At 47.8% G+C, this 27852-nt stretch overlaps 2 protein-coding genes and 1 non-coding gene across 4 annotated transcripts in view; 2 read left to right on the top strand and 1 right to left on the bottom strand.

Annotated features, from left to right (window-relative positions):
* The first annotated feature begins 2873 nt into the window (after nucleotides 1-2873).
* Clec3b (C-type lectin domain family 3 member B) lies at nucleotides 2874-9439 on the top strand. Its single transcript, XM_028767430.1, has 3 exons — nucleotides 2874-3150; nucleotides 6510-6608; nucleotides 8764-9439. The coding sequence occupies exons 1-3, from the start codon at nucleotides 3042-3044 to the stop codon at nucleotides 9162-9164; spliced, it is 609 nt and encodes a 202-aa protein (XP_028623263.1). The 5' UTR covers nucleotides 2874-3041; the 3' UTR covers nucleotides 9165-9439.
* Nucleotides 9440-15387: 5948 nt separating this feature from the next.
* LOC114621207 lies at nucleotides 15388-15520 on the top strand. Its single transcript, XR_003711400.1, has one exon. It is a non-coding gene; the product is annotated as a small nucleolar RNA SNORA17 (small nucleolar RNA).
* Nucleotides 15521-24208: 8688 nt separating this feature from the next.
* The window catches only part of Cdcp1 (CUB domain containing protein 1), a 35537-nt gene continuing 31893 nt past the window's right edge, over nucleotides 24209-27852 (bottom strand). For both annotated transcript variants that reach the window (XM_028767344.1, XM_028767345.1), the window contains exon 9: nucleotides 24209-25039. In XM_028767344.1, coding sequence (XP_028623177.1) covers nucleotides 24616-25039 — 424 coding nt within the window. In that variant the 3' untranslated portion in view covers nucleotides 24209-24615. The remainder of the gene's footprint in view (nucleotides 25040-27852) is intronic.

The raw sequence follows: 27852 nt of genomic DNA, 5'->3' as shown, positions 1-27852 counted from the left end.
GTCCCTAGCTGTGTAAATCTTTCCATGAGACACAGCCAAGACAGCATACCCTGCTGAGTATTCTAGTTCTAGAAAAGACATTGTAACAGCACAAGTGGAGTTCCTTGTGCTTGAGTGGAACTCTGTGCAATGTGTGCACACCCATCCCTTTCAAAGCCCTGCAAGGGAAACAACCCAGGATGTTGCCTGATACTCACGTCCCCACAAGCTAACTTTTAAGGTTCAGGCTTTACTTGCCAGATCAAGTAGAGAAGAGTCACTCCTCAAGCTCAGGTGAAGCCTGCTTGGAGTTAATTTTAGACAGATAGTTCCCAATGTGCCTCCCGCTCTCAGCTCATCCCTTCCCCAGAGTACGTTCTGATCACAGCGCCCCCGTGTGGCTTACTTCTGGTCTCCAGTCTTGCCACGTGGTTCACTGCCTCCATCTGCATGTCTAGCTTTCTGTCAGCCCCCTTCCCGTCCCTGTCCCCACAGATGCTGAGGATCCAGGATGTACCTCTCTGTCACTCAGCTACAAGTTTTTTCTCCTTTTTCCTCGAGCCCCCACAGACCACCATCCCTGTTCCTCCTCTGGCTCGCCAAGTTAGTTGTCCTTCCTCCCTGCCAGCTCTGGCAGTTAAATGGCTAGCGATGCCCCACGGCAAACTCCAGGCACAATACGGCTCCTCGCCATGCATCCCTGGGACCTATTATGACGATGAGGCACCGTGGGCTTACACAGTTATCGATATGCGCTGGTTCCCTAAGGTTCTCCCACGGTTTGTAAGCCTGGGATAACCTCCCCAGCAAAAGTAGCGCAGGGCCTCCACAGTTGGGCCCATTTTGGGAAACAGGTCTTGTCTTAGGTTCTTGCTATTTCTTACGCTAGTTGTAATGGAGTCAGGCCGAGGTGAGGCGTTGGGAAAGCAAAGGAGTTTTTGTTTGTTTGTTTGTTTGTTTTTAAAGAACTATTAACTTCCCCCTGCATTTTCTACCCACCCAGTTTTCCTGGAAGCAAGACTCCTTGTTAAGTTATGCAATCACCGGTCCCCAGATTATCCCACTGAGGTTCCAGCTGTGAGTATGAACCCTCTCCCGCTTACAAAAATGATGGACGGTTCTCTTTCCATTAGTCAAGGGGATCTGCAGATGTTCTGCTTCCAGCTGGTCACTGGCTGACCATCTAAGTTCCTTCTCCTGGGCCTGGACAACACGCCCCTCCCCAGCCAGATGGATCAAGACTGGTTCAGAGGTCAGAGAAAAGCCGAATGACATGTTACTGCATTTTTTTTGGCCTTGAACTCCTGAACTTCTTGCCCGATTCTCAAGTGCTGTGATTACAGATGTGTAAAATACCCTGTTTATTACAGATGTGCACAATACCCTATTTATTACATGCTAAGGATCAAACCCAGGGCTTTTGTTTGCTTGTTTGTTTGTTTTTTTTGTTTTTTGAAACAGGGTCTCTCTGTGTAGTCCCGGCTGTCCTGGAACTCACTCTGTAGAGTAGGCTGGGCTTGAACTCAAAGATCCACCTGACTCTTCTTCCTGAGTGTTGGGATTAAAGGTGGGAGCTACCATACTCAGCTCAAAACCAGGGCTTCTTGCATGCTAGGCAAGCACTCTACCAACTGAGCTATAACCCATCCCTGCATTTTTTTTAAAAGGTCGTATCCACAGGAAATTTTAACTACTCTACAAAGGACCTCATCTCCAGAAGCCATTTTTGAATAAGTGGTCCGTCCAGGCAACCTTGCTGCCTACATGGTGAAAACATGGTCATACGTTGTAGCATCCCCACGGGTCTTTTCCAGAATTTTATGAGGAATTTAATTGTGTGTTCATCCCCTCCAGCCTGATGCTGATGTTAGTGTGACAGCTCCCACTCTGCAGAATCTCCAAACACCGGTGGGTTCAAACCATAGGCAGATCCTTCAGGCTGGCTGCCCCCACTGACGTGTCCCCAGCATTCTTTAAGTATGCTTGATTTCTGACAGTGAGACATATTTGGGTTCATTTCCTGCACCAGCCTTGGACCCAGCATCTCTTTGCCATGCTCTGAATCCTTGAGTAGAATGTAGCATTCTGTTCTTACATGCCAGGAGGACTCAAGGCTTTGGAGGGCTTGTAGCAGTAAAGCCCTGCCAAGGACAGCCGGGAGTCAGATGTTTCTGCATTCTTATGTCGACTACACATATAGATTCCTCTGAATATGTTCACATTCACAGGGGCCTACCAACAACCCTGCTTTTAACCCTACACTATGATACCTACAGGGGGTCATTCCGGTTTCCTCTTTCTCCATGTTCATGCCTTCTCTGAAATGAAACCTACTTCCCACTGTTTTACAAGGGTCTGCTTATGCCATCAGTGTTCCTGTGGTCTCTGCCACCACTCCCCTGCTTGCAGGGTTCCTCCTCCCTGTGCTTGGAATCCAGCACTATTGCAGGGCCTCTGCCTTCCTGGCTATGCCTCCCTCTGTCCTGCAGAGCCTCGATCCCCCTCACTGCACATCCAGGAGATATTATCCCAGCTCCCTCACTGACACCTCTGCTCTAAGGCCTTTTGGGTCCCTTCTCTGCTCTGGTCCCCTCTTTTGCTCTGTCTCTTTTATGGACTTGGGAAAGATTTTTAAGGGGAAAAAATGTGAGGAAGGACCCCCCAGTTCCCTCAACAAAATGGGAAAGAACAATTCTGTGGATGCAGAGACTCATTAAGCCAGTGCCAGGGCCAACCTGGCTCCTGCCAGAGATAATCGCTGGATGGATTGGACAATGACAGCTATTGGCTATCTTTCAGAATCCTTTGAAATGTTGACTTTCCGGGAGCCTGGCCAGGCTGCTGGGTGTTTGTCCACAGCAGTGTAGCTATGGCGCCCAAGTCTTTCTCCTTTGGCAGGCTTGCTTCACTTTTTTTTCTCTTTCTTTTTTTGCATGTCTTCAGCCAAGTTTTTGGGAGGGTTTCCCAGACAGAGGTTCTTGTGTCCACAGCCTTAAGACGTGCAGCTCGGGGTGCAGTGGTCACTGCTTTCTGATCCAGGCAACGCAGGCGGCAGCAGCAGTATGGAATTCTGGGGGACCTACCTGATCTTCTGTGTCTTTTCCTTCCTGTCCCAGGTCACTGCAGAGTCACCCACTCCCAAGACCAAGAAGGCTGCAAATGCCAAGAAAGGTGAGCAGGGGGGGGGGGGCTCCAAGTGCCCTAGGGGCAGCTTTTCCTTTATCATTCAGGGAGCCGCCACCCTTCCCCACACTGGGGACAGCTGCTCTCCTAGTTACCTCGTGACCCTCCCTTCATATCTGATCCTGATGAATCCTCCTGGGACCTTTGATGAAAGGCCCTCTGGTACTTGGGGAGTTCTCACAGGAAGGATGGTTGTCAGAGCTTCCAGAGTGCCTGACTCTTAGAATGGAGAATAACCTTACTAGGTTTTCTAAACTGGCATCTGCTCCCCCTCTGGCACCCGATATGTTAGAGAAATCAAACCTCCAGCTTGGAGATGGCCAGTTCCCAACAGGGAGCACCAGCCTGGGTTTCCTCAACTGTGAGCCCAGGAGGGTGGAATTTGCTCAGAGACTTGTAGTCAACATTTAATAATATATATGAAGTCCTCCATGGACAAACTTTTGCTTGGCACCGAGAGGGGAAATGGGGAGAGATGGACTCTTACTTCCGTGAGGCGTCAGCCTTGTCACCTCAAGTTGAGCTCCCGCATCTCTGTTCTCCTCCAAAAGGTTGAGGGTTCGAGACCTACCTCTGTAGTCCTGTCACCAGTGAGGTCATCCTGGGATGCGTGGAGATGAAAGAGCAGAATGTTCTGGTAATGACTAAAGCTGTCACCCCTTCAGGACTTGGAGGATGGCAGGTAGAATCAGAGAGATGGAGCCCTAGAGCCCAGCCAAAGAAGGAGGAGGGTATGAAGAAATCTCCAGGCTTTCTTAACCTCCACAGTAAAGTGCACAAATCAGTATCTTAGAGCACAAGGCTACAGCAAAGAACAGGCAGAATTCAGTAGTAGGACACTTGTTTAGTGTCTGCAAGAAGCTGGGTTTGATCCCCAGTATCACACAAAATCCAGAATGAAGGTACACATTTTAACCACAAGGCTCCAGAAGTGGAGGCAGGAGAATTATAATTTAAGGTTAGCCTCAACTGTATAGCAAATTTGAGGCCAGCCAAGGCTACAGAACTCAGCTCAAAAAAAAAAAAAAGGAACAAAACAAAACCCCAGGGTTAGTTAAGCGCTTCCTGCTGGGCTCTAGTGTGCCTGCTGACTAGACTGTGTGACTTCCTGCTTCTGTCTTCAGAACCTCAAACAAACAAAAACAAACAAGATAAAGCTGGGTGTGGTGGTGCATGCCTTTAGTCTCAGGATTCTGGAGACAGGCAGGTGGCTCTCTGTGAGTTTGAGGCTAGCCTAGTCTACATAGTGGGTTCCAGGCCAGGCAAGGCTATACAGGGAGACCCTGTCTTAAAAATATGCAAACCCAAAATACTGAAGACTGAGTTTACAATGTGAATGGAATTCAAAACAGAATGGGTACTGTATTGACACCCCTTTGACAAAGGGATTTATCATAGCCATACGTGCATGGTGGTGAATCCTGCTAGCCTTAGTAACTAACATATGTCAGTAATTATTTAGAAGATTTGAATGGAATTTAAAAAAATTTGAATGGGCTGACTAAAAGTAAATGTCTGCTGTGTCTGTGGAGAACTATTCCAGAGAGATCCCAAGTATGACAGAGATGACTTCTGCGGGGAACAGTCTGGATTGAGAAGGAGATTTTGGGGTGGTCGTAAGTCAGGTGAATATAATTGTCTACAAAATGCTCACTTTAAAATAGGAAGACTGGGGCTGGTGAAATGGCTCAGTGGTTAAGAGCACTGACTGCTCTCCTAGAGGTCATGAGTTCAAATCCCAGCAACCACATAGTGGCTCACAACCATCTGCAATGAGATCTGATGCCCTCATATGGGTGTCTGAAGACAGCTACAGTGTACTTACATATAATAAATTAAAAAAAAATGAAGTGGAAACAAAATAAAATAAAATAGGAAGACTGAGTACCCTGTATGAGTCATTGTCAACATTAACACCAGGGCGTCGCTGTGTCAGGGACACACGCACATCCAATTTCCGAACAAATGATTTCTGAGTTTGGAAAACGGTTGCCAGTTTCTCAAGTTGTCATCAGTCTTGTAGATCATGTCATGTGGGAAGGGAGAGGATCAGAGCAGGGGTCAGTCTTCAGTAATGGCCACGCTCAAGCGCTGGTCAGGATGGCTCCCATGGGACCCGAGCTAATGTTATCTCAGTGACGCACAGCATCTACATTACCCTGGGCTGGTGCTACTCGTGAACGCTCACAGAGCTTGTGTGAACCCAGGGATTGGAGCAGAGGCTCAGAGTGACCTGGTTGCTGGCTCCAACCCTATCTACTTTGCCCTTGTCCTCTGGGTGTTCCTTTCCCCACACTTGATGATGACTGGTTTTTGTACATTGCAAGCCTGTGTCTTGGCCACAATTCCTTGGCAAGGCTTCTAGTGGGTGGACAAAGACTCTGACCTCATCTACGTGGATTTCACATGAAATGGCCCTTGGAGGTGACTCCCTATCCTTTGCCTCAAGCCAAACAGACCTTTCCTGGGAACCCCTGGGACTTCAGAAAGGCGTTCATCCACAGCTTTCGGCTCACACACGTACACACACTCACATACACATTGTCCCTTACCCACACCTGCTGATGCACCGGCAGCCCCTATCAGAGATGCCATGTCCCATGAAGCAGACGGGAATCGTGTGGTTCTGTGGCTACTTGGATCAGAGCTTTGGGCTAGTTGCTCTACCATCCTACGCAGGTCATTTAAATCTGGCCTCAGTTTCCTTGTGGAGTGGTGGAGATTGAAGATGGTACTTGCCCATGGCATAGGGCTGGTTGTGAGCATGGCCAAGGTGGTGCTCAACAAGCCCCAGTCCTTCTTTCGTGGCTGCTCTGTGGGAAGTGGCTTCCCTGCTCTCCCCCAGCTGCAGCTGAGGGGGCACATGCCCTGTGCTGTGTCATTTCTCCTGGGCTTCCACAGAGTCATTTCAGAGCGCTGTTATCACCTCACTGTATGTAAGAGAAGGTGCAGCCATGTTGGTGAACATGTGTCTCCACCCTGTTACCCTTAACTCAGTCTAGGGCTTGCTATCTCAGTTTCTCCTTCATACCCAGCGCTGTGTGCCCCTCTAACCCCCAGTCCTAGGGGTATTGACCTCTGTGATTTCTTAGCTCATAGTCCTATTGGAGCTGATAAAATGGCTGTTTCCTCAAGTCCTGCTAATCCCAGCCCCACCATGACAAATACAGGATAGAGAAACCCAAGAAGAACCAGGAGCAGGCCAAAAGATCCTACTGGAGGGTCAGCTCCTTAGACAGAGATCTAGGCTGGGAGAAGGAATTTCCTCTTGCCTGTTTGGGGCTGGCAGGTGGGGAGGGGAGCACCTGCCTACCTCAGATTTTCATTGCCTCTTGCCTCTGTCCTAGATTTGGTGAGCCCAAAGATGTTTGAGGAACTCAAGAACAGGGTGGATGTCCTGGCGCAGGAGGTGGCCCTGCTGAAGGAGAAGCAGGCCTTACAGACCGGTGAGTGCAGCAGAGTCGTTAGGAGGGACACATTTAAGAAAGGGCCAGTCTGGTAACGGGCAGCATAGAGGAAGAAGGCTGTTTCCACCTAGTCAGGCATAGTTGGGTCTGGTCACAGCTAGAGGGTATGGAGGTGGGGTCTCTAGAGGCCAGAAGGCACTCCAACAGGAACCTAACACTGTCCAGTGGGAATGAGAGTTCTGGGGCAGGGCCAGGCATCATACTGCAGCCCAGGCCAGTCACAGGGGAACTGAACTTAGTCATCTCACAGCCCTGAGGCACACTGCTGCATACCCTCTCCCTGTCCATCCCTCTGCATCTCTGCAGCCTTACAGATGGTCTCTGAATCACAGCATTTGTCAGTCCCAGTGTAAAGATCTGCCAGCTGATGGCAGCTGGAGAGATGGCTCAGAGGTTGAGAGCACTGACTGCTCTTCCAGAAGTCCTGAGTTCAATTCCCAGCAACCACATGGTGGCTCACAACTATCTGTAATGGGATCTGATGCCCTCTTCTGGTGTGCCTGAAGACAGCTAGCTACAGTGTACTCATATACAATAGATAAATCTCTGGAAATAAAAAAGAAAGAAAGAAAGAAAGAAAGAAAGAAAGAAAGAAAGAAAGAAAGAGAGAAAGAAAGAGGGAGAGAAAGAGGGAGAGAAAGAAAGAAAGAAAATCTTGGGGCTGGAGAGATAGCTTAGTCTTTAATTAAGAGCACTAGCTGTTTCTGCTGAGAACCTGGGTTCAGTCCCCAGCACCCACATAGTGACACAACCATCTGTAATTCTAGCTCCAGGGGATTTAATGCCTTCTGGCCTGAGGGTAACTCCACACAGACATGGCATACACTCACACAGGTATATGCACATACACATAAAAAAAACTTCTAAAAATAAAATATTTTTTTTAAAAAAAGATGGGCTGAGGCAGAGGGATTCTCATGGTCACCCTGCTGTGGAGTAGCAAAGCAGGACCACAGCCTCGTAGCTCGGGCACTCTAGCGGCCAGGACAGCCAGCCTTTATTCTCTTGCTTGGGGTAGCCCAAGCTGACTGGCCATTCATTCTGCCAGGCCAGTCCTCTTTCAAGTTGGTTGTCCCTCTCCATCAGGGTCATCTTGTATGTGTCCCATTCTCTACCCATCCTGTGACCTTGCCTCTGTTCTGTAGTGTGCCATGAGCACACCATGTGTGCTTGGCCCTGGACTACGTATTCGATTCACCTGAGTGTGTTGTGGTTGTGCTCCAGAGTCTGTGACTAAACACTTCTGTGAGGCCTAGCTGTCAAATCCCTCAGGAACATGGGAATGTTTCTCTTGAATATTCACTGGGTGGAATGGCTGGGTGCAAAGGGTAGGGGCCAATGTGGAGCTCTGACATATGTGACCCTGCAGCAAAACCCCCAAACCCCATCTGCCTGATGCTTAAGTTAGAAATCAAGTTAAACAAACTGCTACATCAAGCTCACCATGGGTACCTTCCTCTTAACCTGGGAGGCCGGTGTTTCACTGAGCACTCTAGTTCAGAGTGGCTTTTGAAATGGCCATTCCTTAGTGTCGTTTTTTGCTACAAATGGTCCTGCAGTCTCCGCTCGTTCTCCCAGCTCCACCCACACAGCCAGGGACCTGGTCTGGGCAGAGGTCCCTTGTGTTGATCCCCTGTGGAGAAGCTTGCTGGCACTCCGGCAGGAGTGGTAGGTCCTTAGTACCTAGGGTGTGGTCTCTAGTTCAAGTAGGTAAATGCCTGGCAGTGTGAGCTAGTGGCTTGATCCCTAGGGAGGGGCCTGCTGACAGAGCTCATTAGAGGAGGCTCTGTTTGGTTGGGAAAGCTACCTTTCAGATGAGGTGGGCTGAGGTCCCGTGCCTGGTGCCAACCCCTGTAGCCCAGGAAATTATCCTGTCCCCGGCAGAGACCGGGTGACTTTTTCACTCCCTTTATCTCTGGAAGTCAGTGACCCTGGTTAAGTGGCGCTTTGCAGCAGAGGGGTGTCCATTCCAGGGACAGGGCACCATGTCCTCTCGTACAGGGCTCTTCAGTGTCTGCCACAACAGGGTACTGAAGCGGGAGGAAGCAGGCTTGAGGAGGTGGATGAGATGGGACGAAGGGTGGGAGTCAGTTACAACATCCAAACCTTCTGTGACGGTCATCTCTTCCTTCAGTGTGCCTGAAGGGTACCAAGGTGAACTTGAAGTGCCTCCTGGCCTTCACCCAGCCGAAGACCTTCCATGAGGCGAGCGAGGACTGCATCTCGCAAGGGGGCACGCTGGGCACGCCGCAGTCGGAGCTAGAGAACGAGGCGCTGTTCGAGTACGCGCGCCAGAGCGTGGGCAGCGAGGCGGAGATCTGGCTGGGCCTCAACGATATGGCTGCAGAAGGCACCTGGGTGGATATGACCGGCGGCCGCCTGGCCTTCAAGAACTGGGAGACGGAGATCACGACGCAACCCGACGGCGGCAAAGCCGAGAACTGCGCCGCCCTGTCCGGCGCAGCCAACGGCAAGTGGTTCGACAAGCGATGCCGTGATCAGTTGCCCTACATCTGCCAGTTTGCCATTGTGTAGCCCAGTCTCTTCTAGCCCAGCCCTGAGCGGAGGGGCTGGGCCTGGGCCAGGGAGGGGTGTGAACCGCAAAGCGCAGAAGGCTGTTGATGGGTGGGGCTTGTGGGCTTGCTATGCGGGCGGGGTGTTGGCGGGCTGAGCCGAACATCTGTGAGTGGGGCGGGTGTGGTGGTTCTCAGGGAGAGACAAGTTGTTGCAGGGCCCAGAAGGGTGGGGAGACCTTTCTGTCCCTCTCTCTGCTTGGTTTTTGCAAATAAAGTTGGTGCAGAATTCCTAAAGTTGGCTGGTTGGTAGGTCAGGGCGGAAAGAAGATTCTAGGAGTCTGGCCCCAAACCCAGGAAAACCTTAGTCACATTTCCGGTCTGCTTAGTGTAGAGAGTACTTCCCTCTGTTGGGATACAACACATACTCTAATTCTGGCAGGCGTGTTTGGGATCTGGGGTGGGGCTATCCCTTCTCTTGTTGGGGATTCATCTGGGGGAAACACAGGCATTCAGGAGGCTGCTGTGGGGTAAAGGATGAGTAGGGTATCAAGGCTTCCCAGGGAGATTCCTATCTGCCTCTATTATCCCAGGAGGCTGGTCCAGGAGCCAAATATAACAGATGCCAGCACTGCCGGGCTAGTGTGTTCCTTTCCCTTCCACTCAGCCAGCCTGCCAGGGGTTCCACATTGCTTCTTATCAGCACGGATGGTCATCGAGCCTGCCCTACTGCAGGAACTTATATGTATTCTGGTTTAGTTTTTTTTTTCCCCACCCAGGACAGTATGTGTTACTATAACAGGGCTGATTCCACAGACCTAGGCCTTCCCACCACCATGAATACTGGTCTCACAGGACAAGAACTCTCCAAAAATGAAACACAGTAGCCTCATGCCTCTCCTTCCTCAAATGGCTTCTAGTGTGCCCTGGCCCGCTCTGGTGCTTTCTCTATCAGTATTACACTGGTGATGGTGTGGTTGACTGGGACGGGAGAGAGCTTGTAAGGGAGCTGTGTATGTCACCATCAGACTGCCTAGCATTGGGACATAATTGTTCAAGTCGTGGACAGGGTGATGAGCCACAGCTGTTAGTGTGGGAACATTAAGAGTGAGGTCTGTGCTCAGGATGGCCAGCCAGCTAAGAGCTCTGATTCCAAACAGATTTCCTTAATTACCATTACGGTGTGGGTCCTGGTAGAAAGGCAGTCTGGGCAGGCGATAAACATTGCCTTCTGTCGGAAGAGGGCAGTGTGGGAAAGAGAATGATTTCCCGGTCATCAGCCTGGAGGGTTTCAGGGTTAGGACACCTGTGCACTCCAAACTCAGGCCACCTGTCCTCACAGCCGTGTTTGTTTTTTAAGAAAGAAACATTGTGTTGTCCAGGTTGACTCTGGGTTTGAGCTCCAGGTTTCATTCATGAAGTCCTCCCTTCTCAAAGGCCAATTCCGGATCTCCCAGTAGTGTTTTACTCTAGAGAGTAAAACAGCTGTGGGATGGTGTCAGAGGGGTTAGGTTAATAAAAGACCCACTAAGAATCATTTTGCTAATTTGCTACTTTTCTTTTTCTTTTTTTTCTTTTCTTTTTTTTTTTTTGAGACAAGGTTTCTCTGTGTAGCCCCAGCTGTCCTGGAACTCACTCTGTAGATCAGGCTGGCCTCGAACTCAGAAATCCAACTGCCTCTGCCTCCCAAGAGCTGGGATTAAAGGCGTGCACCACCACAGCCTGGCAGTTTACTACTTTTCAATCCTTTGTAAAGAGCCTAAGTTGTCAGCTGATCACTATCCAAGATACTTTCCAATGATGAAACTCTTTTGACCTGTACCTTAAAGTCCAAGCATGAGGTCTCAACACTGTCACATAACTCTTTCCAGTTCTACCGATTTAGTCATCCCAACAGTTTCATTTTACAAGTTCATTTTAAAAAAATTTTTTATTTTTTAATTTTAGTGAGTGCCCATGGAGACCAGAGGCATCAGATCTCCCTGGAGCAGGCTAGGTAATTCTGAGCCACCTGATTTGGGTGCTGGGAATTGAACTACAAGAGCAGTGTGTGCTCTTCATCACTGAGCCATCTCTCCAATCCCGTCTCCCACTTTAAAACTCTAAATGTGAACACTAGAAACAATATCGGTGCTAAATTTCACTTCATTCTAGCTAATTAAAACAAAACCACTTATCTGAGCCAGTAAGATGTCTTATGAGGTAAGAGTGATTTCCACACAAGCCTGAGGACCTGAGTCTGGTGCACGTGTCTCATGGGAGAAGGAGAAAGCCAATTCCCTGTGGTGTCCTCTGGCCCCAACACATGTTCTCATGATTCCCCTACACTCATACGGGAGGAAAAATCATCTAAGTCAAATGTTGGGGCTTATGCCTGTGATCCCAGTAATTTGAGGCTGAGGCAGGAGTGCTGGGCACTCAAGGTTAGCTTCTGCGGAGATGTAAACCCTATCTCAAAAAACAAAACAAAAGGAAACAAAAACGAACTGCTAGGCATGGTAGCACACACCTTCAATCCCAGCACTTGTGCAGCAGAGTCAGACAGTAGTCCTCTTTGCGTTCCAGTTCAGTCAGGGCTGCAGAGGGAGACTGTCTCAACAAATAAACAAATACAACAATCAAAACAAAACCTCGAAAATCTTAACAAGGATCTCCATCTCCTTTATTTGGCTGGGAATCAAGTATCACACTTGCTGGAGAGGTAGTCAGTGGTCTAATGACTGCTTAGCATGCCTAAGACATACACACATGCAAAACATACACACAGAATAAACAAACAAACAAACTTAAAAGGGGTGACAGCACTTGGTGTGGGTGGGTTTGTGATTGGAAGTACAGAATCGTGTAAAAATAAAATTCCATTCGGAGTTTTAGGGTTATTTCCGAGGCCTGATGCCAGTTTCTTCCTTCCTTGCTTTTCATGAGCCAGTGACCCATGAGCATGGTTTGTTTACCAAGTTGGATAAACCTACTCTCAGAACAACTCCCTCCTTCTCCACCAAGGGGCGCTGTTGTTTCATGCACTGTGAATACAGCAGAGCTGATACACTTTCTCTCTCTCTCTCTCTCTCTCTCTCTCTCTCTCTCTCTCTCTCTCTTTATTTATTTTTGTTTTTTTCGAGACAGGGTTTCTCTATGTAGCCCTGGCTGTCCTGGAACTCACTCTGTAGACCAGGCCAGCCTCGAACTCAGAAATTCGCCTGTCTCTGCCTCCCAAGTGCTGGGATTAAAGGCATGTGCCACCACCACCCAGCTGATACAATCTTTAAATTGCCACAGGGGAGGTTAAGTTAAGGTCTCTCAGCTGGCTGAAGATGAGCTCTGAGAGCTTCTGTCCCCTGTAGAAAGCAGCTGGGTGCAAAGTACTCCTCCGAACAGTTCACTAGCCTAGACCTGGGGCCTAAGATGGCCCAGCACCTGTCTTGACCACTGTACCCCACCCAGCCAGCTCTTGTGGTGGAATTCTCATGTTCAGAGACCATGGGACAAGGTTGGTCTTGGACCTGAGAGTTGCTCTTTTATTTTTGTGTTAAGAGTAGAGCTAAGCTGGGCAGGAGAGATGGCTTAGTGTTTAAGACCACTGGCTGCTCTTCCAGAGGTCCTGAGTTCAATTCCCAGCACTCACATGGCTACTCACAACTACTGGTAACTGTAGATCCATGGAATCCGATGCCCTCTTCTGGTGTGCAGAGGTACAGGCAGACAATGCTCACCACACACATAAACAATCGTAAAAAAGAAGAAAAAAACCAGCTAAGCGGCATAGTAGGAAAGTTTGTGGATGAGGACAGGCAAGTTTAAATACCAGGTCAATAACAAGGGAAATTTGGGTTTGCTCTAATTGTTAGAGTTTTCTTAACTGGGTAAACCATAAACCAGACTTTCAGTTCCTCTACAGCAGTAGCCCCGGGTTAGGAAGGAATCCTTGGCTTAGAGTCCAACTCTGTAGCTTTCTAGTCCTGTGGCCTTGGAGGAGACACAGACACAAACCTGTGGTTTCTTCTGCACCATTTGCAATAGAACACTGGGCTGCTAGAATCTAGCTCAAAGGCAGAGCCAGCCAAAATGAAGATGTAGTGTTTTGACCTCTACATAAGCAAGGAGTGGCCAGGGGAGGTGGGGTGGGGAGGGGGCCGCAGAAGGACCTGGTTGTGGTTATGGAGTGGCTCTGCAGATGTGTCTGAGTGAAGGACACAGCCACCACAGAAGCCACCACAGAATATACCATCTAGAGTGCAGAGATGAGGAGGAAATGTTCCTGCCTCCACCCTCATGTGCTTCCCACAGGCGACCTAACCCCTGATGTCATAGGAGATCCAGCCAAAGTTGTCTCACTGCCTGGGCAGAGCCTTTTGCATATCAGATACCATCTGAGAACAAAGTGGACAGAGTTGGAATCCAGGCTTCAACTGATCCGTGTAGAGGTCTGCCATCCACGGTGTTCCACAGTTCCCTGACAGCTGATGCTTACATGGACTGGGAGACACAGAACACAAGAGTTAGAGGTGTCCTCAAAGTGTTTTATAGTTCAAACGTCAATCATACTTTTTAAATGTCTCCAGGTCATACTTTCTAGGTGGAATATCTCTGGGATGTTAATACTCAAACTTCTAGAATGTTCTCTCAATGTTTCTATCCAGTATTTATGAGTATTCTTTTTTTTTTTTTTTTTCTGAGACAGGGGTTTTTCTGTGTATCCCTGGCTGTCCTGGAACTCACTCTGTAGACCAGGCTGGCCTCGAACTCAGAAATCCTCCTGCCTCTGCCTCCCAAGTGCTGGGATTAAAGGTGTGCGCCACCACCGCCTGGCCTATTTATGAGTATTTATGAGTATTTCTACTGACAATTGACAAAGCTCAGAAGATTCTGAGTAAAGAAAATTCAAATTTCAAACTCCACTGACTGGATGGTAGGACAGGCATGAGCATTTCTGCCTTGGATGTCCCTGTGTGCAAAGTATTTTGTTTGGCATTGAGGCTTAAAGTACAAGCCTTTCAACAATTGTTTCTGTAACTTCTTCAAGGTATGTATGTGGTGGGGGTGCTTTTCGTTTAAATCAGAAAGAGGCTTCGAGCACCGAGTGAGACTTCTGGGTTTTTGACAAAACTCTGAATAGAAGTTATTCTTCAGGCAGCCTGACTTCAGCTGATCTACTGGACTGCCTCAGTGAGCTTCTCCGTGTGGGAGCTCGCACTGCAGATTTTTACCCAGCAAGTCTTTGTAGAATATCCCTCACTTTCCTCTATGCCCATTCAAGATGCCTATACCACTAGTTTTCTTGCAAAAGGTCCTAGAAGCCAGGAAGAGCTGCCTAACCTCAGAACTGTTGTTGGCTGAGTAGACACGTAGGTATAGGGCATTCTGTGTGTCAAAGGCTGTCAGCAGTGTTCTTGACTTCTGCCCATCCAAAACATCAGTACCTGCTCCTGTTGGGGCAACTATATTGTCTGAAAGCACGGCCAATGTGGCCTGTGGTCTCAAATCACCCCTGGTGAAGGAAGCCACTGAAGGACCCATGAAGCACTAGCTAAGACTGTGTATGATTAAGATTTCAATTCTGTCTCTTAATATGAGTTGTCAGGAAAGACATTCCCACATTAAAACTCAGGATGTACAATGAAGGCTCTTAAAAACCTCTCAGAGTAAAGGAGACCTCTGAGTTCTGAGTTTGAGGCCAGCCTGGTCTACAGAGTAAGTTCCAGGACAGCTAAGGTGACACAGAGAAACCCTATCTTGAAAAACAAACAAACAAACAAACAAACAAACAACAACGACAATAAAAATCTCTTACTGAGTCAGACATGGTGGCACATACCTTTAATCCCAGAACTAGGAAGGCAGATTGCAGATCTCTGAATTGGAGGCCAGTCTGGACTGTAAGTTCCAGGACAGCCAGGGCTACACAGAGAAAACCTGTCTTGTAAAGCCAAACAAAACAAAACCAAAAAAAGCAAAACAAAACAAAACCTCAGCTTTGATCCAGGAGCAGTCACTCTGAAATTCCAACCCTTGGGAAGCAGATATAGGAAGACAGCAAATTTAATTCTTCCCTGGCTGACATAAAGAGACTTATCTCAAAAATAAATAAACATAAAACAGCCCCACTCCCATGGACTCTTTTGTTTCTCATGATACAGGCTCCCCTCTCTCTTCAGAGCCACTTCCTCTCAGAAATGTCCCTCACATATGACCCCATGTTAGCATCTGCCTCTAGCAGGTCCTGAATAGATTAAGAAACCTATACCTCTTCCCCTAGAGGTGTTTCAGTGTGTGGCTGCTGTGTCACATGTGCGTCAGTAGGTGGCAGAGAGGAGAGAGGCTATGGCTATGCTCAGTGTTCTGACCTATGAACATATGAATGATTCAAAGCCCAATATTCCCTAAAGAAAACAAGCCTGAGACAACCTCTGCCTGTACCATAATGCAGAAGTGGGACAAAGCACTCCTGAAGCCACTCCTGAGATGATCCCAGACACTCAGAGACCCCAGGCACCACTAAGAAGAGCAAGTGAGTGGTGGAGAAATGGAAGAGAAAGAGAAACAGAAGGACATGGCACAGTGGGGAGAGACAGAACTGGAGACTTGAGGGTCGTGAGGAACAGCCTGTTGTGAATATTCAGCAATGCCACCAGGGACCATGGTGGGGTCCTGGCTTGTGCTGCCACTGGGGTCCAGGTTTGTGGCCCTGCAGCAGCAGGGATCTGTTACAGGCAGAGGTCTCTGGTCTGAGGTGCCTGGAAACATGTTGATGTCTGAGAGCTGTATAGAACTGGCCCCGCCCCTCACCTGGGTATCGAGAGAGAGCCGGCCCTGGGGTCATGAGATCAGGAGAGCTTATTCTGCCCCTAGCTAGCTGCTGTACTCCGAATTTCTGGAGCTTCGAGTGAGCCAGCCCGAGAATAAGAGTGTAGGAGACCTGAGCCCGACACTCATGTTCTGTGAGGTGGCGTGGATGAGGAAAAGATACCCTCCTCTCCCCTCTCGCCCTTCACTATCTTTGATGGGAGATGTGGTCCTGGGTCGGGAGAGCAGGAGAGCTGTCCCTGCCCCTCACCTGCTACAGCACTTGGGACAGCTGGCCCTGTACCTTGTCTGCTATGTGGTGACATGGGCGTGGGAGAGATGACCAACCTCCTCACCTCTTGCCACCTATGGCAGGAAGGAGAGCTGGCCCCAAGGAGAATTGGCCCTGCCCCTCACCTGCTGCAGCACTTGGGAGAGCAGGCCCCTGCACTTTGCCTGGACAACACAGTCAAGCTGACCCTGGATGTGTGGGCTGCAGGTGAACCAACCTGGAGAGAGTGAGAGTTTAGGCATCAGAGAGTGGCACAACTTGGAAGGATTAGGAGGCGTGGCCTTGCTGAGGTAGGCGTGGCCTTCCTGAGGTAGGTGTGGCCTTGGGGGGTAGGCTTTGAGATTTCAAGAGCCAATGCCAGGCCCAGTGTCTCTCTCTTCCTGTTGTTTGCAGATTAGAGGTAGAACATTTAGCTACTTCTCCAGCACAATGTCTGACTGCATGTCACTATGCCCCCTGCCGTGATGACAATGGACTAAACCTCTGAAACTATAATCAAGCCCCAATTAAATACTTTCTCTCATGAGAGTTGCCATGGTCATGGTGTCTCTTCATAGCAACAGGACACTGACTAAGGAAGGCTGTGATCTGTATTAGCCATGTTGGTCCTGGCTGGTTAGGTATCTGGTTACAATCAGAAAGCGTGAGGCTGGTGTGAGGCTGGTGTGAGCCACTGACCCTGCTGCTTGGTGGTGATGGTGGCTTCCTCTACACCCCAGGTCACTCCAGGGTGTAGTCAGCACATTTCACTCCTGCCAGTCTCAGCAGTAGCTCAGACCTGGAGGCCTCAGTTCTTAGAGCTTTAGAATGAGTAGGCACCTTAGAAACAAGGGTCATGAAACCAAGAGCTGAACTGTTGCCCTTGTTTTGTTCACGCAGCTGAATATAAATAGTTACTACTGAGTTTAAAGCAAATTTTAAAGTTGTCAAAGAAGTGGGAATTCGTTTCCACTTCAGACATCAAAGAGCTGCCAAAGGCATTAATGACATGTGTCTGGCTTCCTGCTTGAGCCCCTGACTGGATTGCTAAGTTGCTAAGATGGTTTTGTCTTAACTTTACTGAGCTGTAAGGTACCCAGATACATGGGCAAACCTTATTGGGGGTGAGTGCTGTGGTCTTGCTGATATTTAGAAACTCACGAGGGAGGAAGCCAGGTAAGGTTGTAAAATGCCTATAATCCCAAGATTTGAGAAGTTAAGGCAAGAGTTTTTAGAGCCAGGCAGTGGTGGCACACGCCTTTAATCCCAGCACTTGGGAGGCAGAGGCAGGCGGATTTCTGAGTTTGAGGCCAGCCTGGTCTACAGAGTGAGTTCCAGGACAGCCAGGGATACACAGAGAAACCCTGTCTCGAAAAACCATAAAAAAAAAAAAAAGACTCAGTTTTAGGAGAGGAGGGGGACAGATTATCTCCCTCCTCTAATGCTTATATAAATGACAAGAAGCTCTTGTTCTAGGGAGGAGCTGTCCAGTCAGTGTTTAGCACTAGTTTCTTCAGGGTCTTCATGGCTGCCATCTTTTTCTCCATCTTAAGGTTCTGACTCATGACCTTTGTACCTGAGTAAACTTGGCTTCCTGGGAGGTGTCGCTCAAAGACAGAATGAGCACCTGACCAGGAAGTAAATTTGTCATTTTGGCTTACAGTTATTCATCCCTTCATCCTGTCAGGCAATGAATTATTTACTGAGTGCTAACTAGGCCCTGGGGGATAAAGCAGTGAGCTTGCTTCAGGCTTCTGGTGGGTTGGAAATTGGAAGAAGCAATAACAAAAAGCCAATCGATAGGTAATGCCTTGCATTATGTAAGTGCTATAAAGCATGGAATGCGAGAGGAGTTGGGGAAATCTCTCTGAGGAATGATAATCAAATAAACCTCTGTGACATCCTGTTCCCTAGGAAACGGGCCTGCATTACTGAAAGCCAAGAACAGTGAGGCAGGGACGGAGAAACTGCAGTGGGAGAGAGAGAAGAAGGCACAGGAAGGCTGGCCTCAGCACCATAGAAAACCCTTGGCCACACCACAAATCCTAGCATTCCAGAAGCTGATGCAAAAAAGGCTGTGAGTTCCAGGCCAGCTCGGGTTACACAGGAAGTCCATGGTTCTTGTAATAAATAAATGAATATCATAATACAAGTCAAAAATTGGCAAAGAGAGAGAGAGAGACAGAGGGAGAGAGAGAGAGAGAGAGAGAGAGAGAGAGAGAGAGAGAGAGAACACAGACGACAGAAAAAATAAAAAGCAGCAAGTGTAGAATGTGGTGGGCTCACATCCGTAAGCCCACCGCCTGAGAGGCTGAGGAGAAAGGATCGCTATAACCACAAAACCAGTTTGCGCTACGTAGAACATACCAGGCCAATCCAGAACAACCAAAAATCAGTAAGTAAAAACAAGCATACTGACAGTAGCCAGGCCTACTTGTACGGGCCTTTAAACCTAGCTACTTGTGTGGAAGCTGAGGCCGGGGGATCATAAAGTTGAAGTAGAAGCTCAGGACTTAGCTCTTAGCTCAGTGGTAAAGCACCTGCCTTGCACAAACCAAGCTCTGAACTCAATCTCTGGTTAACAAAGGGGCAGAGAGATGGCTCAGTGGTTAAAAGCACTTGCAGAAGACAGAGCTTGATTTTTTGTTTGTTTGTTTGTTTTGTTTGTTTTTCGAGACAGGGTTTCTCTGTGTAGCCCTGGCTGTCCTGAAACTCACTCTGTAGACCAGGCTAGCCTCGAACTCTCAAACTCAGAAATCCACCTGCCTCTGCCTCCCAAGTGCTGGGATTAAAGGCGTGCGCCACCATCAGCTTGTTTTTGAAGCACCTGGTTAGGTGGCTCACAACTGCCTAGAACTTCAGGGGATCTGTTACCTTCTCCTTGGCCCCTATACAAGTTCCTGCAGCCACGGGCATAGAGTCATGCAAAGACAGACACACACACACACACATAATTTAAAATAAAGAATAAAATAGGAAACAAGACACAAAATTTGCTATTAGCTAACTGTTGCCCTTCATTTCACATGGTTAGGAAAAACTATAAGTGGCCGGCTGGGTGGTGGCAGCGAACGCCTTTAATCCCAGCACTTGGGCAGCAGATGCAAGTAGATCTCTGCAAGTTTGAGGTCATCCTGGTCTACAGAGCTTCCAGGACAGCCAGGGCTACACAGAGAAATACTGTCTTGAAAAACACAAACAAAACCAAAACCAAAACATAAGCATCTAAAATCAGAAGGAATGTTGTGGAAGATTTATTTTGTGACGAAACCGCATGTTTTTACTAATGATGATCCCTCAGGCTCAGCTGAAGGAGGAGACTTGGAATTGTGTGCTGTAGAAGATTCTTCCATATCTAGGGTGTGATCTCTCCTTGATTCTGCTCCAAAGGCAATCCTGTGACCCTCCTGCAAATACAGCCTCTTTGACAAACATGGGCAAACAGAAATCTCCAACAATGATGATAAGTTTGTCACACACTTCTAGTGTCCAGTAAGATTACTTTAAGTAACCTAGCTATATGGATTGATAACAAGGTCCCTCTGAGATAATAAAGCCTTTGTTTTTGGTGTTTAAAGAAAAAAAGTTTCATTTGCATCCTCCTAGTCAGCGACATTGATTTCTAAAATGAAAAATTGCACTTTTGCTACAATTGCTGCCAGCATTGATTCCTTGAATAAACGTTTCCCTTCAGATCTTTGCCAAGGCCTGAGCAGTAATTGAACATGGCATCGCATCTGCTTTGGTTTGCATGAAGAGTTTTATTGCTAGTAGTGTTAAAGCAAGGGGCGTTTATCTTTCTGGGCATTTGAATTCAATTCGGTTATTTCCAATCACTCTTTCTGAATATCCATTGTGTGCAAACTCCCAAGCGACATGCTGATGACAGACAGCTTGCCATGTACAGTACTGGGGAGGATGTGTACAGACACAGGGTGGCCAGGAGGGGCTCTCGGTAGTGACAGTGCTCACTTATTTGCCAAGAATGGCCCAAAGGTAAGACTGGACCCCTTCCATGAGCTACTGTCCTTGAGCTGTTAATAAGGCTGGTAAGAAACAAGAAGCAAACTACATATGGGTACACACTGACATATAGTTCATTTTGTTTTGGCAGTGCTGGGCATAGAACCCAGAGCCTTATCAGTACAAAGCAAACAGTACCAACTGAGCTATATCCCCAGGTCAATGCAATGTCAGAATCATATCATAGTAAGATTTGACCAGTTGATTACCCTTCCGATTCTCCAGCTTTGTAAGTTCCAGAGGAAAGCCAAACCTAAATGATTCAGATGCTAACCGGTGATCTTTTTAAATAACTAACAAAAGCCAGCATTTCCGGCGATTCACTGGAATCGTCGTCTCTGAGTCTAGCTCTGCGTCAGCTAACACGAACAACCACATTGCTAAGAGGTTGAATATGTAGAAAAATACCAAGAAGTCAGGCTTCATTGGAATGTTCCAGCCAGAACTGGGGGGTGGGGTGGGATATGCTGACAAAGATCTGGGTAATATGGTCTTCCTCCCGTCACTCTCATGATTCTTTCTGCCTCTATAAAAATGTCTCTGTGTCCCTGACTTCCCTAAGATGACCTTCATGTGGATGATTACCCCGTCCCTGCCCCACCCCCTAGTTCTCTCAGTTACTGTTGAGGTTACTGGATTTCCTGCCCATCGACACTCGTCTTGAGGGTATTGGCTTTCAAGTGGAAAGCAGATGAACATGAGTCTGACCACAATTTGGGGCAACATTCCTTAGATTTCCTTATACCATACGGAAGGAAGGAGATTGGAGGGTGAGAGAGAAGACAAATCTAGCTGTTTGTGCTTCCTTGAGCAGCAGGTGGTTCTAAGAACTTACTCAGTTCAGAGTTTGTGGAGTTTTTATGTGCTCAGGGCTGAGTTTGAGGCGAAATTAATGTTTGTGAATATATTTTGCAAACTTAAAGTATCTTACTTAAAGTATCAAACTTAAAGAACAACTTACTCTCAGACCCATTCCTTTCCTGAGACACCAACTGCTTTGTTGTCCGCTATCCACACACAGCCCTGCCTGAGCTGATCTGTAGGCTACGTAGCAGCTGGATCCCCTAATGTTTCTGAGCTAATACTCTTTACCCACCTCTACCTCAAGGACTGTCCCACTGCATAGTTCATAGTTCTGAGTTCGAGGCCAGCCTGGTCTACAGAGTGAGTTCCAGGACAGCCGGGGCAACACAGAGAAACCCTGTTTCGAAAAACTAAAAAAAAAAAAAAAAAAAAAGGTTAATAGAAAAAAAGAATAATGTGGGCTGCTGTGGGTGGTACTACAGCTCGGCCTGCCTCACTTCCGGCCTGCCCCACTGCTGCTGCCATAGACCTCAAAACGGACAGCAGAATGTAAAACTTTTTTCCTGCTATGTATTCCAGGTTAGCCTTGAACTCACAATTCTCCCTCAGTCTCCTAGTGTAGGGTCACCTGTTGTATTACCATGCCTGGCTAGGTCTCATTTTCATTTCAGACAAAAATGACTGCTTCCCATTGGGCATGGCATCAGACAAAGAGATGGCAGCACAACGTCTGGTTCCCTGTGCAGTAAACCCTTGGTGAACATCGGACAGGGCAGCCACGTGTCCTATGTGGGGCCTATGAAAAGAAATGGCGTTTGAACAAGGTGCCTCTACAGAAGTGGCACAGACAGCAGCGTTAAACAAATGGACATGCATTGATATCTGTTTATTTATAAAAGTAAATGAATATGATGTTATCTGTCATTAAATAAATAATTTTCATATATGCTTTGCAGATCCACAGACTGGTCCTCCCACCTGTACTGAGGTTACAGCTGACGGACTTTGGCTTGTCCCCATGGAAGAGTCAACCTTTTCCTTCCATACACAGCCACAGGCCCAGCCAGTGTGTGCTAAGTCAGCAGGGCCAAGGTAGAAGAGTACTGGGCTGACACACAGTAAGGACCAACACGAGAGACTGACTGTCTCCTCCAGGGGCGCTTGAAGGGAGAAGGCATTAAAGCAAGCATACAGCCCCTGCTCAGCATGATTCCAGGTGAAAGAAGGCGCCACAGCTGCCCCTGACCCTTCATGGAGGGTCATCAGCACCTCGGGTAGCTGGGTAGGAGACAACCTTCTCTCCTGGAAAGGACTTAGAGGAAAGTTTTCAGAAAGAAAAGATGCATGAGCACCCCCCACCCCCAGGGTATGATTAAAAAGTGAGCCTTCTCCTTGTTGGAGCGAACTCAAGAGGGCCAGGGGCTCTGTCTCAGAGGCTGCATGTGCAAGATGTAGCCTTTCCAAGGTCAATTCCCTGAGCATCACGAGTCATACTTACTTCCTGGAGAATGTTTGTCAGAGTCCTGAACTCTGTAATATGCTAAGCTACACGACTATGGCTTTCCCTCTCCATCATGGCAGGAAGAACTTTTGCTGTCTCCTCACTCTGCAAGTGATGGAAGCCCCTCCTTTGCTTTTCATACAATTCAGTGTCCATCTAAGCCACAAGTGCATAGCCACAGAGTAGAGGCAACCAGGCAAGATGGGGACTAAGTTACCCTGGATGTCCTATTTGAGGGCCAGAGCCACCTGTGACTCACTTTAACTGGGCATCTCTGGTCAAGGATATGTATCCAGCATGAGCAAGTCCTCTGAGCTGGATTGTTAGGAAAAAATTTATATATATATATGCGCTATACACACACACACACATACACACACATACATATATATGCGCTAAACCAAACACTTTTTAGGCTGGGTGATTTTGTATGCTCTCCATTGAGTACCAGTGGCAGGAGGATGGGAGAGGCAGAACAATGTCCTCCTCGTACCCTCAGAGATGCCCACACCTCCCAGCCAGTGGATGTTGTGCTTGAAACACAGTAAAGGGACTTTTCCCAGCTGATTAAGTTAAGGCTGTTGATATGGAAACTACACAGGACCTGCAAGTCAAAGTAGCAAGTAGATCAATTAGTGACCAGCCATACCAAGATAGACAGACTTGCCCAGCCAGGGATGCTTCTAGGTGCTGGGAAAGGCAAGGAAATGCTGAGAGCCTTGGAAACACAGCCTTAACGTACCCTGATTTTAGTTCAGTCAAGCTAGTTTGGGAATTCTGATCTCCAGAACTGTATTGTTGCAGTTTTTAAGCCACTATGAAATTGATACAGACATCCACTCTCTGGTTTGTGTGTGTGTTTGTGTGTGTGTGTGTGTATTACAGTATTTCTTTTCTTTTTGCTTTTTGTTTTGTCAAGAAAGGGTTTCTCTGTGTAGCTGGGTCTCTCTGTAAAGCCCTGGCTATCCTAGAACTCATTATATAGTTCAGGTTGGCTTTAAACTCACTGAGATCCGCCTGCCTTTGTCTCCTGCGTTCTGGGACTAAAGGTATGCACCACCACTGCCCATATTTATATATTTTTAAAGTATCAAATTATTCTCAAATTTTCTGTTTACATGTCAAGGTGTTGCTGCAGCTGGGAGAGCCACACACCACCACACAGGGCAGCTCAAGGAATGCTCTCTTATTTCTAGGAGTAGGGGACAAGGGGATCTGTGATAAATTCTGCAGGGAGACAGATGTATGCAGTCAAAGAGGGCTGGGAAATCTCTTACTGAGTAAGAGATACATACACACAGATACTCTTCCGGGTAGACAGAGCATCATCTTCCCCACAGGTGCATATTTACCTAGTGGTCTGCAAAAACCAAAGCACAGCTGTCCAAACCAGTTAGCACAAGTCATTACTACAGGGGTCAAAGGAGCTGTGTGTGTTCTCAAGAGGATCTTGCATAAACCAGGGGCGGCGAACCTTCGACTCACTGCATTCTTGATGATGACTTGAAATTCTGATCCTCCTGAGATTACCCGTGTGCACCATCCTGCCTGCTTTTATGCAGTGCTGAGGCTGGAGCCCAGAGCTTTGTGCATGTCGGGGAAACACTTTACCAACGGGGCCATACCCTCAGCTCAACATCCAACTTTTTAAAAACATATAGGACTGCCAAATAAATACGATTACTACTAATAAAAAAGCACATTGTCATTCTCATCCATGGGACTCCAGTGAGAGCAGAGACCTCAAGTGGACCTCCTGGGGGATCAGCTAAGTCTCTGCTTATCACTGGGAATCCAGGGCTCTCTGTGATCCTGTCTGTGTGGATCGTGTCTCTCTTCTGTCCCTGTGGCCAGCCCCAACACAACCTGAGTTCAGGAAGGCCTGAGCTTTTGGATAGCATCCCCATCAGAAGCCATGATTTGCTCATCACCAGAAGCAGTCCACCAGAAGATCAAGACTGATGGCACCTGGCAAAAGCTACTCTTCCTTCTAGCTGATTGCACTTCCCTCTGACTTCTGGTTGGGTCAGTCCTGCATGTCTCAAGGCCTGGTGCCATGCACCTCAGCAAAGTCTTTGGAATGGGGCCAAATTACTCTTCAGTCTCCACTGGTCCCTGGATGTTGAGTAAAGGGATACCAGTCTCCCTGACACCGACTTCCCCCTTGTTGGGGTGTGAGAAGGTGTAGGGTTCACTCTCAGGCTCAGGAGGACTACTAGGAGCCAGCTCATCTGCAGTGAACTTTGCAGTTGGGGTCCTGGAGAATATAGGAGGTGGGGTGGGAGGGCAGTCTCCCATGGGGCCCTGGAAGGGCCGGTAGGTGTCCACTTCTGGTTGGCTGAAGGATCCACCCAAGTCCTGCAGCAAGTGCCCGTATACCATGGTGTCGTCAATGACAGCATACACATGGGAATCATTGTCCTTTCGTTTTTTCTGGAACCTTTTGGTCTGGGGCACCTGGGTATTGACATTGCCATTATAGATACCCACAGCAGGACCCTTGTCCACCTTCTTCCTGTTTGTAAAGAGTGACACAACAAAGTGAGGAAATAGATAAGTAACATACAGTAGTTCTTGGGGTTCTAAGCCTAGCTCACCTTGCCCTTGAAGGCTGTTAGCATTTGAAAATGAAACTATACTAGGGGCTATCCTTAAGCAAATAGCTCTTGACTCTGGTTTCCAAGGTGGAAAGTGAAAGATCATGAGTAGAAGAGGTGGTTTGAGTGAATTTGTTTTGCCTCTGATCGACTTCAGGGAAACCAACGATGGAGATACCTGGTAATTCCTCCCCCCTTTTCTTCCCGGTAATAGGGATTTCTAAACCACATCAGCTCAGCATGCCCAGGACAACCTTCTAGAACATTCAGTACTACCCCGTACTGCTGCCTCTTTCGCACAGAGCAAAGCTGATTAACTAATTCCAAACAGTTAATGTCCATGACTCAGGAAGAGAGACGGGTACAAGCCAGCTAATTTTCTGCTAGAGTTGAGGACAGAACAGCTCCTCATTAGCCGAGTGGCTCTGTCCCATCCCATCAGCAGCAGCCACCAGGGAAAAAAGCTAAAGCACATTCAAGATCCAGGACTCGGCGAAGCCATTAGCTTCGGGTGTGTGGTGTTTTCTGGTACTCAGATTGTGGACAATTGTTGGCATGTCTGCCTTGGGCACACAGCTTTGCCTTCCATGAACAAAGCAGCAGGGACTCGGACAATAGCCGACTCAAAAGGAGGCTGTCAGTCCAATTAGGATAATGGGCTGTAGAATGTAAAGGCCAGACTCTGCTTTTGTGAGGTAAAAATCCATCTGGTGTTGACCAATTCCCCAGACATGAGGTCTTCAGCAGACATCCCTCCCTCACATCTTCACAGTGCCTGGCTTTTCCCTCTACTGATGGATTATGGGAAAGACTCTTTCTTGCCCCTGGTTTATCCCCAGTACATTAATTACATGGTCCTAGTGCCAAGCAGACCCTCAATAAACACCTAGAGCAGAAACAAGTTCAGCGTCAGTATTTCTCCTTGTCCTTACAGAACCTACACACACACACACACACACACACACACACACACACACACACACACAAACTTTGGGACAGGGGCTTCATGCAAGCAAGTCAGCCTGCAGCCTTCTGTAGTGGAAATCACAGAGAGACTGCCTGTACTGATAAGTCTCAGGTCAATCTGGAGCCGTTTGGAGAAACAGAAGGAGGCATGATAGCTGGACTCTTCCTCTCAACCAAATCCAAATCTTCAAGGGGCTCGGTGTTACCAGCATGTGTCCCAGCTAGTGGGACATGCTGTGTCCCCCAGAGAAGGATGCTTGCTTTCTTATGTAGTAACGTGCAGTTCACACGAAAAGGCTTCTTGGACCAGGAAGGAGCTAGGCATTCCTCAACAGTTGGACGTTTTAAGATAGTCCCATTGCACAGGAGGAATTTGCCCAGGGCCATAGTGAATTAAAAAAATAAAAATAAAAATTTTGGGGACTGAGGAGATATGCAAGCATGAAGACCCAGGTCGGATGCCCAGCATCCATGTAAAAAGCGGGGTTTGGTGGTATGTGTCTGTAATCCCAGTGTGGGGAGGAGACGGGCATACTGTGGGAGCTCACAGCTGAGCAAGCCTGGTGAGTAACTTAAGTGTGACCTCAGGACTCACATGGTGGAAAGAGATCCAATTCTCACAGATTGTCCTCTGACTACCAAACACGGGCTGTGGCATGTATTCATGTGTGTGTGCACACATACACACACGCAAATAATAAACAAAATACAATAAAATTATTAAAAAAGATTTAAACTGAGGAATGATACCTTATGTTATCTCTGGCTTCCACAACATGACCAGAACACACGTATGTACCACACACACTTGCACACTCACAAATTTTTTTTTTAATATTTTATTCTAGAAGGTGCAAATCATGATAAAGTAAACAGATCTCCTCTCTGATTTTAATCAGATGTAGGAGAATTGATGACGTAGATGTCAAAGTAGGTTTTGTTTAAAAAGTCATCTACCTTTCCTGTAGTTGAAGCCGCTGTTAACCAGGCCCTGGTTCCTCATAGCTCTAGGGCCACTTTTCGGTTTGCAGTCCCACAGAGAAGCACAAAACAGATGTTTGTTCAAGAAACCAAAGGATAACAAGCTGGAGTGAAGGCTTGTTTGCCCTCCAGGTAGCAGTGGGAGTGATTCCGCTGAAATCACTCCTGCTACCATCAGCTTCAAAAGCAAGCACAGGAGACTTGTGCTGGGGCCAGGATGTCACTGCATAGGCAAGTGCGCATGCACACGTGTTTTGCATGCGTGCGTGCGTGTGCGTGTGTGTGTCTGTGCGTATATGCATGTGTGTTCCCCTCACTCTGTGAAACTGTAATTTACCCTTGGTAAGAATATTTAACATTGATCTTTGTGGGGAACTGAGGAGCAAAACCCCCAACATCATTGACGTGAATAAACTAGATGAGGAGACACTCCTGTAATCCTAGCACTCAAGGAGGTAGAAGAGGATAGGAAGTTCAAGTCCACCTGGGAATATATGATACCCTGTTAAATCCACTTATGCATCCAACCATCCATCCACCATCCATCCATCCATCTATCCATCCATCCATCCATCTATCCATTCATCCATTCATCTATCCATCCATCCATCATCCATCCATCCATCCATCCATCATCCATCCATCCATCCACCATCCATCCATCCATTCATCTATCCATCCATCCATCATCCATCCATCACCCATCCACCATCCATCCATCCATCCACCATCCATCCATCCATCCATTCATCTATCCATCCATCCATCACCCATCCACCATCCA

This window comes from Grammomys surdaster, unplaced genomic scaffold (assembly GCF_004785775.1).
Source record: "Grammomys surdaster isolate TR1022 unplaced genomic scaffold, NIH_TR_1.0 172, whole genome shotgun sequence".
NCBI classification, from domain to species: domain Eukaryota; kingdom Metazoa; phylum Chordata; class Mammalia; order Rodentia; family Muridae; genus Grammomys; species Grammomys surdaster.
The sequence above is the reverse complement of the archived record's forward strand: the minus strand, read 5'-3'. Positions and strand labels throughout refer to the sequence as shown.